This window comes from Oncorhynchus tshawytscha, linkage group LG01 (assembly GCF_018296145.1).
Source record: "Oncorhynchus tshawytscha isolate Ot180627B linkage group LG01, Otsh_v2.0, whole genome shotgun sequence".
Classification (NCBI taxonomy): domain Eukaryota; kingdom Metazoa; phylum Chordata; class Actinopteri; order Salmoniformes; family Salmonidae; genus Oncorhynchus; species Oncorhynchus tshawytscha.
Window position 1 is genome coordinate 82268624 of NC_056429.1, and position 13940 is coordinate 82282563.

The 13940-nt window shown below is 41.0% G+C and overlaps 1 protein-coding gene across 5 annotated transcripts in view; it reads right to left on the reverse strand.

The window, feature by feature from the left end:
- Positions 1 to 13940, reverse strand: part of LOC112258082 (calcium-activated potassium channel subunit alpha-1) — a 222235-nt gene that overhangs the window by 25416 nt on the left and 182879 nt on the right. For 3 of the 5 annotated variants that reach the window (XM_042326589.1, XM_042326586.1, XM_042326594.1), the window contains exons 19-20: positions 11487 to 11519; positions 6072 to 6165 (exon numbers count right to left, since the gene is read on the reverse strand). In XM_042326589.1, coding sequence (XP_042182523.1) covers positions 6072 to 6165; positions 11487 to 11519 — 127 coding nt within the window. The remainder of the gene's footprint in view (positions 1 to 6071; positions 6166 to 11486; positions 11520 to 13940) is intronic. The other 2 variants (XM_042326592.1, XM_024432187.2) reach the window with 1 other exon arrangement.

The following is a 13940-nucleotide window of genomic DNA, read 5'->3' on the forward strand; positions in this document are numbered from 1 at the left end:
GCCTTGGTCAAAAGTTGTGCAATACGAAGGGAATAGGGTGCAATTTGGGACAAACCCTCTGACTGGCATGAGCATGGACAACCAATTACGGCTTCCTTACAGCATACAGCTTCTGACGCTGCACTCCTCACGGTAAAAGCTTTAACAGACCACACTTTAAATATTTCAGCAATTTGCCCAATCATATTTGCTTTCCAAACTGAAGACCATTAATGTTTTAGCATCTGAGCGGTGTGTGTGTCAGGACCGAACAAACCAATTTCTAGTGAGTGCGGTTATGAGCATCTGAGCTTGATGGTATCCTACACTGACCACTAAACGTTCTCCAAACAAGCGTACCTGCGGTTGTACTGTGCATGCACTGACGCTAAAACAGATATGATCTTTACAGTCCGTTTGAAAACAGTTATAATATTCAGGTTGTGGAGAGAGGTTGGGGGGGAAGGCCAAACGATAGTATGAGGGTTAAAGCACATTTTATATGGGATTAATAATTGTGTTTTAGGATATAATGCCTTATCATCAAGTGCTACAGGCATAGAAAAATAAGCATGCCTGTTACCATGTTAATCTATGAAAATAAAACTACTTTTAGTTCCATACATTGTACCTAGCTTTTGTTACAACATGGATTAGTCAAATACATTTGCCTGAAGATAATACCCTCTGAAATATGCACATACTCTGTCTTCATCCTTTTAAATACTTTATATCTTTTATCAGTTAAAAGCACTGTGTCTTTGATCTGTATGGACATTTGAAGAATACCACCCTAAGTAAGGTTTTAAGTATGCATGATGATGTCAACTGAAAGTACAATCCCTCAGGCTCCATCAGACAGGAGACCCAAAATGTCTGCCTGTGGGGGTTTAACCCAAGGCTATAGCCATAATGTTCCTATCTATCAGGAAAGTAGTTGGATAACGCTGGCAAACGTCTAATTTAAAGCAGCAATCAGCAGTTGAAACAATAACAAAGCAAACTCCCGTCTCTGTTTTGGTAAAAAGCTGAGGGATGGAGCTAGAGAAATGTAACCACTCTAAAATTCATGGACAGAGTTATGGATGCAAGGAAAGACCATCCATAATATCAACATTATACTTTGAACAATGTTTTGAGGATATATAGTGTTTATTTAAATGTACATTGTTTACAAACATTGGCGTAAAACAAGCCTATATTTTGGGTTCTGATGGAGTGTGACAACTAAGCTCATGAGGCATTTATTTTATTATAATCTTCAAGAATCAGTGTATATCATTAATTTATAAGTCCAAAAATGGATGAAGCAACTGCAGATTGCTCCTTTAAAATGCTTTCTACTTCTCAAACTCAAATGTGTCAGGAGAACTCAATTCAAAACGACAATTCAAAAAGACCCAGATTTGTACGTGAAAGACACAAAGGTTGTGTTTAAACAGGGTTAGTGGAAGAAAAATCGTGGTTGTTTTATTGTAGTGCACGACCCACACTTAAATATGTGAAGAAACACTATACAGTACCAGTAAACAGGACACACCCACTCATTCAAGGGTTTTTCTTTATTTAAACCATTTTATACATTGAAGAATAATAGTGAAGACATAAACTATGAAATAACACTTATGGAATCATGTAGTAACCAAAAAAGTGTTATTCAAAGTAGCCAGCCTCTCGACCTTCGCCTCACCTGAGTCCGTACAGGACTTTCAGTGATGGGACAAGACTGTAACTACCAATTGGATACCAAGAAATTGGGGAGAAAAAGGGGTAAAAAAATAAATATATAAATAGTTAACAGCCTCAGAAATTGAAGCCCAAATGAATGATTCACAGAGCTCAAGTAACAGACACATCTCAGCAACAACTGTTCAGAGGAGACTGCGTGAATCAGGCCTTCATGGTCGAATTGCAAAGAAGAAACAACTCATAAAGGACACCAATAATAAGAAGAGACTTGCTTGGGCCAAGAAACACGAGCAATGGACATTAGACCGGTGGAAATCTGGGATTTTTGGTTCCAACCGCCGTGTCTTTGTGAGACGCAGAGAATGTGAACGGATTATCTCCACATGTCTGGTTCCCACCATGAAGCATGGAGGAGGAGGTGTGATGGTGTGGGGGTGCTTTGCTGGTGACAATATCTGTGATTTATTTATAATTCAAGGCACACTTAACCAGCATGGCTACCACAGGATTCTGCAGCAATACGCCATCCCATCTGGTTTGCGCTTAGTGGGATTATCATTTGTTTTTCAACATGAAAATGACCCAACACACCTCCAGGCTGTGTAAGGGCTATTTGACCAAGAAGGATAGTGATGGAGTGCTGCATCCGACCTCAGCCCAATTGAGATGGTTTGGGATGAGTTGGACTGCAGGATGAAGGAAAAGCAGCCAACAAGTGCTCAGCATATGTGGGAACTCCTTCAAGACTGAAAAGCATTCCAGGTGAAAGTAGTTGAGAGAATGCCAAGAGTGTGCAAAGCTATCATCAAGGCAAAGGGTGGCTACTTTGAAGAATCAAAGTGCCACAGCGGTCTAAGGCACTGCATCTCAGTGTAAGAGGCGTCAGTACAGTCCCTGGTTCGAATCCAGGCTGTATCACATCCAGCCATGATTGGGAGTCCCATATGGCGGTGCACAATTGGCCCAGCATCGTCCGGGGCAGGCCGGGGCAGGCCGTCATTGTAAATAAGAATTTGTTCTTAACTGACTTGCCTAGTTAAATTATGTGTTATTTCATAGTTTTGATGCTTTCACTATTATTCTACAATGTAGAAAATAGTAAAAATAAAGAAAAACCCTTGAATGAGTAAGTGTGTCCAAACTTTGTACAGGTACTGTATATACAAAAGTATGTGGACACCCCTTCAAATGAGTGGATTCAGCTATTTCAGCCACACCCTATGTTGACAGGTGTATAGAAACGAGAATACAGCCATGCAATCTCCATAGACAAACATTGGCAGTAGATTGGCCTTACTAAAAAGCTCAGTGACCTTCACCATGGCACTGTCATAGGATGTGGTTGAACAGTGTATGTTGAACAGATCATTTTAAGAGAATAACATTTATGAAATATGCCAAGTTCTCACAATAGCTGATCATCAGAAACAACCACTTCTATTAGCAATTGGTTATCTCAATTTATTTTATAATTTATTCTGAGTAGTTGCCTGCATGTGGATATACCTCTAGTTCAAAGTATAAACCATTAGCTCCTTCATATGTACATTTTGGCTGGGCTGATCTAACATTATCAATTTACCTTATACATTTTTTTATTTTACCAGGCAGGTCAATTAAGAACAAATTCTTATTTACAATGACGACCTGACTTGCATGTTGTGTTCTTAATAATCTGTAGGAAGTTGAAAGGATGACCAGAACAGGTGCTAATAAGAGTGAAAACATTTAGTGCTTTTACACCCAGCTAAATATTTCATTACGAGCTGCATGTTTCACCACTCACTCAGTGGAGGCCTGTCACTTCAATCTCCACTCCCCACCATGACTGGTGATTGAGGCAGAGACTGTCTGCCAAGATAGCTATCTCTCACAGTCTCACAGACACACTGCGTGCGTTCCAAATGGCACTCTATTCCCTATATATAGTGCGTTACTGTTGACCAGGGCCCATGAGATTCTGATCATTAGTAGTGCACTATGTAGGGAATAAGGTGACATTTGGGAAGCAAACACTGTCAACCATGACGGCCTGGCTGCCTGTCACTAGCCTACACCGCCACTCACCTCAGCCGCGATGTACCCAACATGACATGGGTGTCACGGTGCAGACGGGTATAAGCAAATGCTTTGTGACTTTCCACAATTAGATGTGTCTCATGGCCCATCAAGAGGTATGGAAATGGTGTTAATTTCAGCGAGGAGGAAATCATCAAGGAGGATAGTGGAAGAGGAGGTGATGTGTGACTTGTTACTTCAGTGTCATGTCACATTCTCTCTCTGCCATCATCAGGAGATGACTATATCACCATGACTGCGTCCCAAATGGCACCATATTCCCTACATAGTGTGTTACTATTGACCAAAATGAAGGGTACTTTGTACTTAGAAAATAGGGTTCCATTTGAGATGCATCCTATATCTCCTAGTATCTCCACAGCTGATTGCTTTCATCAACACATACTGTAGGCTATGGGTTAAATTATTTACACTGTGTAGATTTAGCAGAGTCGAAATCTTTATGAATGCCATAGGTTTCAGATCCACCCGTGAACCAAGAAAAGTTTGGGGTGGTTTTATTTTTACATTCTAATTAGTAATATTTTTCCTGCCTAGCTTGTAAGCCTATCACAGTGATTGATTCATTTAGATTCACTTTCAACATGAAAGATAATATATCAGTAGCATATAAAATCAATGAATTCTAGAGCAGAGGAGTTGACAGCTCAACTGAGAAGAAACTCTGCTAGAAGCATTTTATTTGTGTCAAATTTCCTCTTCCAGCATTCCCTTTAGTAAGAGTAATGTAGCTACACCAGCTCCTAGCTGTGGGTGAACACTCTGTCCCGCTCCACTCCAGCAGGCAATGAAAGCAGGCGATGGCTTTGAAAATGCTCCCCCAATCATACAAACTGACAAAGGCATGCTTTTCAAAAACCCACAGCCAATCTGTTGATCATTACTTATTTACAGAGGCCGTGGGGCCCCCAGGTCCTGTAGAAAACACATTTGATATAGTATACATAACCAGATGTTTTTTTTTCTCCGCTTGTAGATATAAAGTATCCCTGAGGCTAACCCAAACAATCCCCTCTTCTCCACAGTGCATACAGCCAGGCAGTAAGGCGATGCACCATGTGGCTCTTAAGTAGTTCATATATGAAAGATCAGATCCACCTGTATATCCAGCAGTATTAACATGACCAACAGAGGAGGAGGATACGATAGGATAAACTTCAATGTCCCCTAAGGGGGAAATTGGCTTAGACACACAGTACAGCTGTATACAAAATAAACACTGTACATTACACACTTTGATGTGAGTCTGGTGCGTTAGCGTCCATTTAGCTAAGGGCTATAACATGAAAAGGCCCTAGTCTGAGTAACATTACAGATCACCAGGTTTTCAACTACCTTCCCAGGAGCTAGGGAAACCTCCTAAAGTGGTACTGTAAAGCTCTGACACCACTTTGAAGCAAATCAAAAGAGGGCAAATGCCTGCTAAGAAAAATGTCCAGTCAAACAGATCAAAGAAAACATGTGTAAATTATGTGACAACAGGGACACTCCTTAGTTTTCTGCACAAAGGTGATTTCCTCATGTAAGAGGGTGAACAAACGTTTGTGGGTAACTGTAAAGTGTAGTACTATAATAACTTGCTCGGAAGTCCCTTCAATTCAACTTACTTTTACACAAGTATATAGAGTAGTAATATAAAGTAGAATTACATCATGTTTTATACAGAGAGGTTTGGAGTTGTTCCATACACTGCTGTGTGACTTCTCTCTGACCTGGTCCATCTATTACCTTTCCCCTTTAATGATAAGGATTCTTCTATTCCCTCTAATGGCCTCATGTGTTGAATAACAGTCCCTATCACCCGTCAAAATCAATAAACACTCATTTCATTCCATGGGACAAGATAAAAGCAAGGTAGCATTTGATTTTCAGTTTGGATGGTGATGGTGCACATCACTCGTGGCCTTATGAACCAAAAATAGAACTCAAAGGGATCGCTACAATAGAGGAGTAGCCCCAGGCGATAGAACCACAGGAGCCTCTCTGATTGGTTGGTGATGTCATTAGTGTCACTGCTGTTTAAAGACTCCAGTACATGTGGATGGGACTAGGAGGGTGACAGTTGAGGCCTTAAAACTAGAGTATTTCTCAAACAGATTATCATGGTCGGTCCGTCTGTCCCTCTCATTAAATAACTATTGAAGCTCTATGTGTCATTAACCGCTGATGAACTGACAGAGTAAAAATGTTTTGGCGTTAGAGAGTTCTGTCCCTTCTTTTTCTATGGCTAATTCCATGCAACACTTCTCAACATAGTTGTTAGGTTAAAGAAATAGAAAATAATATTACTGATATATAGTGCTCTCTTGAAGCTGTTGTCCTACCTCATCATTTTTGGTGAACCGTTGGGTGAGTTCCTTGTGTCTCCATTACGTTGTTTCTTTTTAGGCGACAGTGTCGAATACTGCTCCTCTTCAACTGCAAGCACAGACAAGAGTGTGAGGAACAAAGGAATGGCTGAGTGAGAACACTTATAGTCAATCATACATTTACTGTATGTACTGTAAGTAACAACACCAAGACAACACAATCAGTTCAAAGGTCAGAGAAGATCCCAAAGAGAGAGGTTAGAATAAGGAATGGGAGTCCAGGAGGTGAGAAAGGAGTGAGGAAAGGGTGAGGTGGGGTAAGGACAAGACAGGAGGGCACATGGTATGCAAGTACAACCTGACATGTTTGACAAACAGTCCAAAATCCCCAAAATGCAACTCAACCAAAATGCAGGTGCACATTGCCCACACGTGTGTGTGAACATAATGATCCAACATGCTGTAGTGCCATCCCCATCATGCTGCTGAAAAAATGTATCACTGACTTACTGTAAAACAGACTTACTGTAAAACTTTGACAAGTGCTCATTTTAGCTCTTACTGTAGCTTTCATACTGTGCATAGAATAGTATATGACAAAAATGGTACAATACAGTACTGTACAAGAATCACCATAAAAACCAAGCCCACACTAGAAGGGCAATTACAAATGATACCTTCTCTTTTCCTTGTCAAACGTTTCTACTTGCATATCTTGTTCACGTTCTTTAGAAATATACAAATTGTAATTATCCTCATAAAGCAAACAATTTCTGAATCATTGTAGTTTAAAAATGCAGTATGGAATCAACCCATAGAATTAGCTAGGGCTCGATTCAATCCAAAGCGTAATAGAAATTTAAAGGCAATGTTCCCGAGTTAGCGGAGACTGCATTCACAGTAAACACTGCATATGATAGCTTAATCGGAAATCAATCGTGTTATAGTGCTGAACTTCAGCAATACGGATTGAATCGAGCCCCTAGTATCACTAAGAGGGTGTGACAGACTGTAACACATGCATTAACCCAGTATAGGCAAATATTATTTAAAATTCCATATGGCCATGTCCCTTTAGCGACTACTCATTATATTAGAAACACTTAAGATGCTTCTACTGCCGGCTATGAAAATCACTCACAATGTTCGTTCATCTAATTAAGATAATAAAGCATAAATATCACGGAGATGACATCGGAAATATGGCCCCTTTGTTCCAATGTCTGAATGCATCTGAGGTGGCTGGTCTTTAGTTTCCTCTCGTCTCGGGGCCTGACGACATTGACTGCGATGCCCTTGGCTCGTGTAATTAGGTTTGTCTGAGTGCCAGTATGATTTATCCACCGCTCAGCTTCCCCTTGGACATTGTCTTTTAACACTACGTGAAACTACATGCACTGACCCAGGCTCTTCTCTTTGCGGAAAAATAAATGACAAGTTTCACCCTCGAGTAGAAATTAATTTAGCTGATATCACATTTATACACAAAAAAAGAAAGAAAAAACAGCTCCTCTGTGCAGTTGAGTGAAAATAAAATTGAAGAAAAACAGCAAGTTGACAGCTTCTAACTAAGACTGTTACTAAAATCCTCTCATTGCATGTTAGCGTTTCTATTCACTTATCTTTAACACACAACTAGCCATGTTAGCAGCCATGTTGAGTTATAACGAGTTAGATATACAAAACCAGGATAATGTCCCAAATGGCACCCTATTCCCTATATAGTGCACTACTCTTGACCAGGGCCCATAGTAGTGCACTAGGGAATAGGGTGTCGTTTGGGACACACTCAGACAAAACCAGGAGAAGCAGCTAAGTGGTTTTAAATGGTGTTTCAGACTGTCAACATGACACAACGTGTTTCAACCTGACCTTCCTTTACAAAGGAATCTAGAATGTAACTCCTACATTCAAATGAATAACATCTCAAATGTCATGGTCCTTTGAAGTTGGGCTACACGTTCAATTGCAACGCTGCTGGCATGTCTACCTACGACAGCATAATGGAAACAGGGACGAAGCACTGTAAGTAAGGGGCTTTCAGCAGAGTGGGATGCTGCTCACCCACACACAGACACACTGCTGGAGATGGCTGGTCGTTTGTTCACATCTTCCTCAGTCAGTTTGTTCAATATTTAATAGCTCCCAGCTGACAGCTGCACATACTGGGTCATTAGTAAGGAATGCTACACATGCAACCACTCCACTCCACTCCACCCCAGCAGTACAGCAGCCTTAGCTTCAGTCACAAACACATGTGTTGTGACGTTAGCTGTTGTGCAGGGCCTAGCTAGCCTAGCCACACCGTGCCGCACAGAGGCGAAACGCAAAGGGGGCTTGCAACCCCTCCACTAGAGCCTAGCAACAGCCTCACTCACAAACGCATGCGTTATGATGCTAGCTAGTATTGTTGAGCCGGGCCTAGCTAGCCTAGCCACACCGTGCCGCAAGGAAGGGCAACACAAGGGGGCTTGCAATCTCTTCATTCAACCCCAGCCACGGTCTCAAACACATGCACCTGTGTGTTGTTATCTAGTAGTGGTGAGCAGGGGCCTAGTTACTGTTGCCTAGCTAGTCACACCATGCTGTGGTTCTATGTGAGAGGGCTTCTTACATGTACAGTGTCTCATATTGAGCAGGGTGGCATTGCTAGAGTGACTGGGCTGGTATCTGTATTTCACTGGCAGGCTGCGTGCCCTCAGGAGCCTGCTGGCCTCCTCTGCTGCCAGCCCCCCTGGTCCACCTGGTCCCCTCGCCACCTCGACCAGCTCTCTGGAACCCAGGAGGCTACGCCTCAGCACTGAGGGCCCCCTGGAAGGCTGCAGGCTTCCTTTACGGTTGTTGACTAGAGGAACTGACCCAGAGCCGGACCCAGAGCCAGGCAGTACTACTCCACTGTGGGGCGTTGCTACTTTATGGTGGGTCGCGTTGGCCGTGGAGTTGTGGTTCAATTTAATAGACTTGTTCTGATAGGTTGACCTTTTGATAAGGGTGTTGTCTTTAACTGCCAAATAGAAAATAATGAAAATTAGCAAATAACAATAATCACAGTTTATGAAATGTAGTTTGTCCTCAAATGAGTAACTATGGGGTTGATTTTAAATTTCTTTAATAATGGGTTGGATATCAGTGGATTTTTTTGTTGTTGTTCACAGTCGTGTCATTCATTATTATTTTAAGTACGGGATATGGCACAAGAATACTAACAGTTAAATAATTAAGGATCTCATTGTTATTAAACACCACTTAACCAGTAGACTCTTAAAATGAAATGTTAGATATGACATTTACTTTGATATTCATAATAAACATGAATGAATTAAGCTTTCAGGTGTTACTTGGATTGTTGTACGATAAGAGCAACGGCATGACAACGGACATTTACAATCAGTGTCTAAAAAGGAAAAATAGCATAATGCTAAATGAGGAAGAACTAAACGTAGTTTATCACAATAAATCTAATAAATCAACTATTTTAATCCCTAATCAAAGCTGTTCATTTGTTTATTTACTTATCTAATTTCCTAGTGTTTAAAATAGACAAAAATTGTAAATATGACTCAAATCTAACAATACCATCAGGAGGAAGATATTTCCACCTCGCCCAAAGCTAGCTGGGAACAGAAGCCAGTGAAGCCAGGGTGTAGAGATGATTATTTAACTGGTCAGCTGTCTAATACATTACCGTCCCAGCCCCAAACCTCCTGCATTCATCTGTCCCACGTCAAACCCACACAGCTTTACAGCAGGGACAACACATTGTGGCAGATGGGCTGGCTATCTAGGACCAATGATGTTCAGTGCATTCTGAAAGGCTGAATACTTATGTAAGTATGGTATCTGTTTTTTATTTGTAATACATTTGCAAACATTTCTAAAAACCTGTTTTTGCTTTGTAATTATGGGGTATTGTGTTTAGATTGATGAGGATGTTTAATACATTTCAGGATAAGGATGTATCGTAACAAAATGTGGAAAAAGTGAAGGGGTCAGAATACTTTCCGAATGCACTGTAAAATATTTGCCCTGGATTGCTGATTCTATGTATTGGCCATTGAGAGCCTTTGAAGACACCAGTCGGCACTACCCAGTAGAAGCAGTCCTCCATAGGACATTAGTGTAATTCTACAGTATTTTAATTAAATGTTTCAAGGATGTACATGTATTTCAATATTTGTGTTGTTGTAGTGGGGACAGTAATATTAGTAACCTCGAAATGATACTTTAAGGAAAAGGTTTTTATATATATATACATTTATTTTTTTAGCTCACATAACATAATTGAAAGTATGCATTAAGCTGTCTGTAATAGAATTCACTTGGCAAAGATGAATATAGTCATTTATAACTTCTATAGCTTCCAAAATAACATTTCTATAGCTAAAAATGTTTAACAATGGTGGGGGACTGGAAAGATGGAGGCACAGTGGTTTCAACACAGTGCCCCCTATCAGTCATCTAGTGTATGTATAAATCATTGTCTAGGGCCCTCAACTCTGTAGATGGTCTATAGTAATATTTCCTCACTGCACTATACCCCTCCTAAATAATGTAGAAGATTATGTGTTCTCATTGTCAACCCCCCCAATGAAAACAATTGATCCAATAGCTATTTCCAAGCCCTCTTGAAATTCTCCAGACATAAGTGTTACCTGAGAACTAGAGTGCTATACTCTACAGTCCAGTGAACTCCAGAGATACCTTAGAGCCGTAGCACCATCTACTGCTCAAATTACAACTAATACTTAATGAAACATATAGTATTGGAATATAAAACTGAAAAACAGGTATCGGTTTGTACTTTCCACAAATAAATATTTTTAAATCAATAAATAAAGTGATACAATAAAATGTCAAAGTTAATTTGCCTCATGTACCATGTCAGGCTTACTGTACAGCAATGTTTTTATCACAGAGCAACATCAGACAGACACAAGCACCCCTCCCAAAGATACACAACCCAGTCCAGAGGGACATACTACATAGTCGCTTTATCAACGTCAGTGGTTGAGGATGTGGGATTATTGAGCAGTGAAACACAGGAGTGGCTGACAAGCAGGGTTGAGGTAAAACAATATATATATATTTTCTTTTCTTTTTTTAACCTTTATTTGACTAAGCAAGTAGTTAAGAACACATTTTTATTTATATTTAATGCAGTCAATCCAGGAAGTAAACTGGAATTCCAATTCCAATTTTTCTCCCATTAGAAAAATAACCATTAAGGAAAACTGGAATTGTAATTTAAGTGTACTTCCTGAATTAATGAAATTAATTGAAATGGAATTGACCCCAACCCAACTGACGAGCAAACAGGAAAATATGAGGTAGACACAGTCAGAAGGATGGCGGCAGGGAATGGACTGGGGACTGGGAGGGGGGTTAATGACTTAAGAAACAAATAAAAACATAATTGAAATCAAAACTTACTTGATTTGATATATCCGTTATAGTTATTTTTTGCTGAGAAAAATGCAGATACAATGAGAGGTTACAGGGTTGTTGCAATGAGAGCAAATTATATAGGATAATAATACAGGTTAAAACTGAAGGCTACAATGTTGGTTAGAAAGCCGCTGTTGGGTTGAATCTCTTTAAGACACCACTGAACTGTGGTGTGCCTTGAAGACCATATAGACAAAGCAATGGAAAATAGAAAAAAATATGAAGAAAAAGAAGAATGTTTCAATGATTTGCGGTGATGCTGTCAGCAAGCTGAAATTATGAATGGTTAACTTCAAATGATAAACCGTATTGTTACAGCGCAACGTAGTTGTAGTTACTGCATATACAGTACAGCATACATCGATGACAGAGGCCTGTAGTAGAATGGTCTACATTTACAAAGGAAAGGTTTTCCCTACTCCCCGGTAGGGATATCCCCGGTTCCACAGGATTGCCTGGGAACATCTGGATGCATGGAAGTTACTTTCTGTGAGTCAGTGATTCGGCTTTTGGACCCAGAGAAAGTACATGTTCATAAGTACCTTACGCATTGAATCCCCATTCCTGTATAGTACAATATAAAGGTCAGGCTTTGAGCTAAAGGCAAGACTGTGACAGGACATGTTCAACCAGGGAGCATGCTGGTCCTGGCATCTGTCGCCTGCGATCGGCCGGCACAGGACTAAGAGACTAGCATCTGTCCCCCAGCGAGGGGGGCGAGAGGGACCGAGAAATGGGGAAAGAGGGAGAGAAGAGAGGGAGAGGAAGGGAGAGAGAGAGGAGGAGAGAGGGGGCCCTGGGGGGGAGAGAGAGAGATGGGGAGAAAGGAAGTGAGGGAGAGGAAAGGAGAGAGAAAGGATGAGAGAGGGGGCTGTGGGGGGGGTGGGGAGAGAGAGCGGGCGATGGGGAGAGAAGAGAGTGAGAGGAAGGGAGCGAGAGAGGGGGAGGAAGGGTGCTTTGGGTTGCCTAGTGGTTAGGAACTGTCACCCTGAGTTTCATGACAACCGGTAGCACTCCAAAAAAAAAGAAAATGCAAACATAATTTCCATGTCAGCCCGCGTAAGTCCCTGCCCTCAGCATGCCACACACCGTGTAGACAGCGACTCTGGAGTATTCTCTGCTATCTTATCCTTGCAGCCAGACTACAGCTAGTCAACTGGTCACATCCACAACAGCCCTGGAAGACATGATGCAGCTGGAGGGGAGAGGGTAGCCCCAGAGATGTAACTATGTGCTGCAGATCTGCTTTTGATTAAAAGACGTTTGCTTAAACGAATTTGGACTTAATATATCAAAGTAACATGTAACACATTGCATATTCTGCTCTTCTCAGGACTTATTTTCCCCCGACACAAACAACAACATGCACTAGTGTCGGGTGATGATGTCATGCGCCGACACCTCAGAGAGATATAAAATGCCTGAGTTATCAGGAACAAAGCTCCCTTGGCTCCATGTCTGTATCTCTGTCTGTAGGGGCCTGAGTTACCAGAGACAAAGCTCCCTTGGCTCCATGTCAGTGTCCCTGTCTGTAGGGGCTTGTTTCTTGGCAGGCTAGGTTGTGTGTCTTACAGCCCCGGCTCTTAAAGCATCTCAGTGATGAGTGATCCAGGTCACTAGTAAATGTACCACATAGGCCACAGCATTATGAAACCCTTCAACAATGTCCAAATAATAAAGGCAAGGAGAATTGGTTATGCCCATCCAAAATATCTAAATATTATTTAAAATTTTGTCAATAAACTCAGCTTATTCAAATGTAAGAGATGTACTGTAACCAACTAAAAACATTTCATAATTCAATAAAAGAATGATACATCATTTCATACCCATCTTGAAAGAATCCATATAAATTACACATTTTAAAAACAACAACAATAAAGCCGTAAATTATCAGACGCTAAAGTAAAACCAAAACACAAACTATGAAGAAACACCAGCACAACACACGCTAGACTAACATAGCATGCTCTAGAAGACAACTACCATCTTCACTAGTAGCAGGACAAAGACACGCCACAATACCTAAAATCATAACACGAATATCCAACAACATCAACAATTACGCCAGTAGCTAACAAAAGTGCCATATTTAAACTATCGATTCCTTTTAAAGCATACAGAAAACAAACGAGCCAGACTTTGTACCACATGAACATACATACAGTGAACATCACAAACATGGATAACACATGCTGTGTCACGTTGACAACTTACAGGCACTTAAAGTGGTTGAGCAATCATTAAGAGAGACAGGAGAGAGAGGGAAGCCACGTTGCTGAAGGGTGTCCTTTGTGTTACTATCATGATGCACATTGGCTGACATGCAAGAGCAGTCACACTCTGAATGGCCGCAATCAAAACAACATGCCAGCATCATTCTCTTGTAGACGGACATCTTGGCTACAGTCATGGGACGGTAGGGTGGTTGGTTGGTTG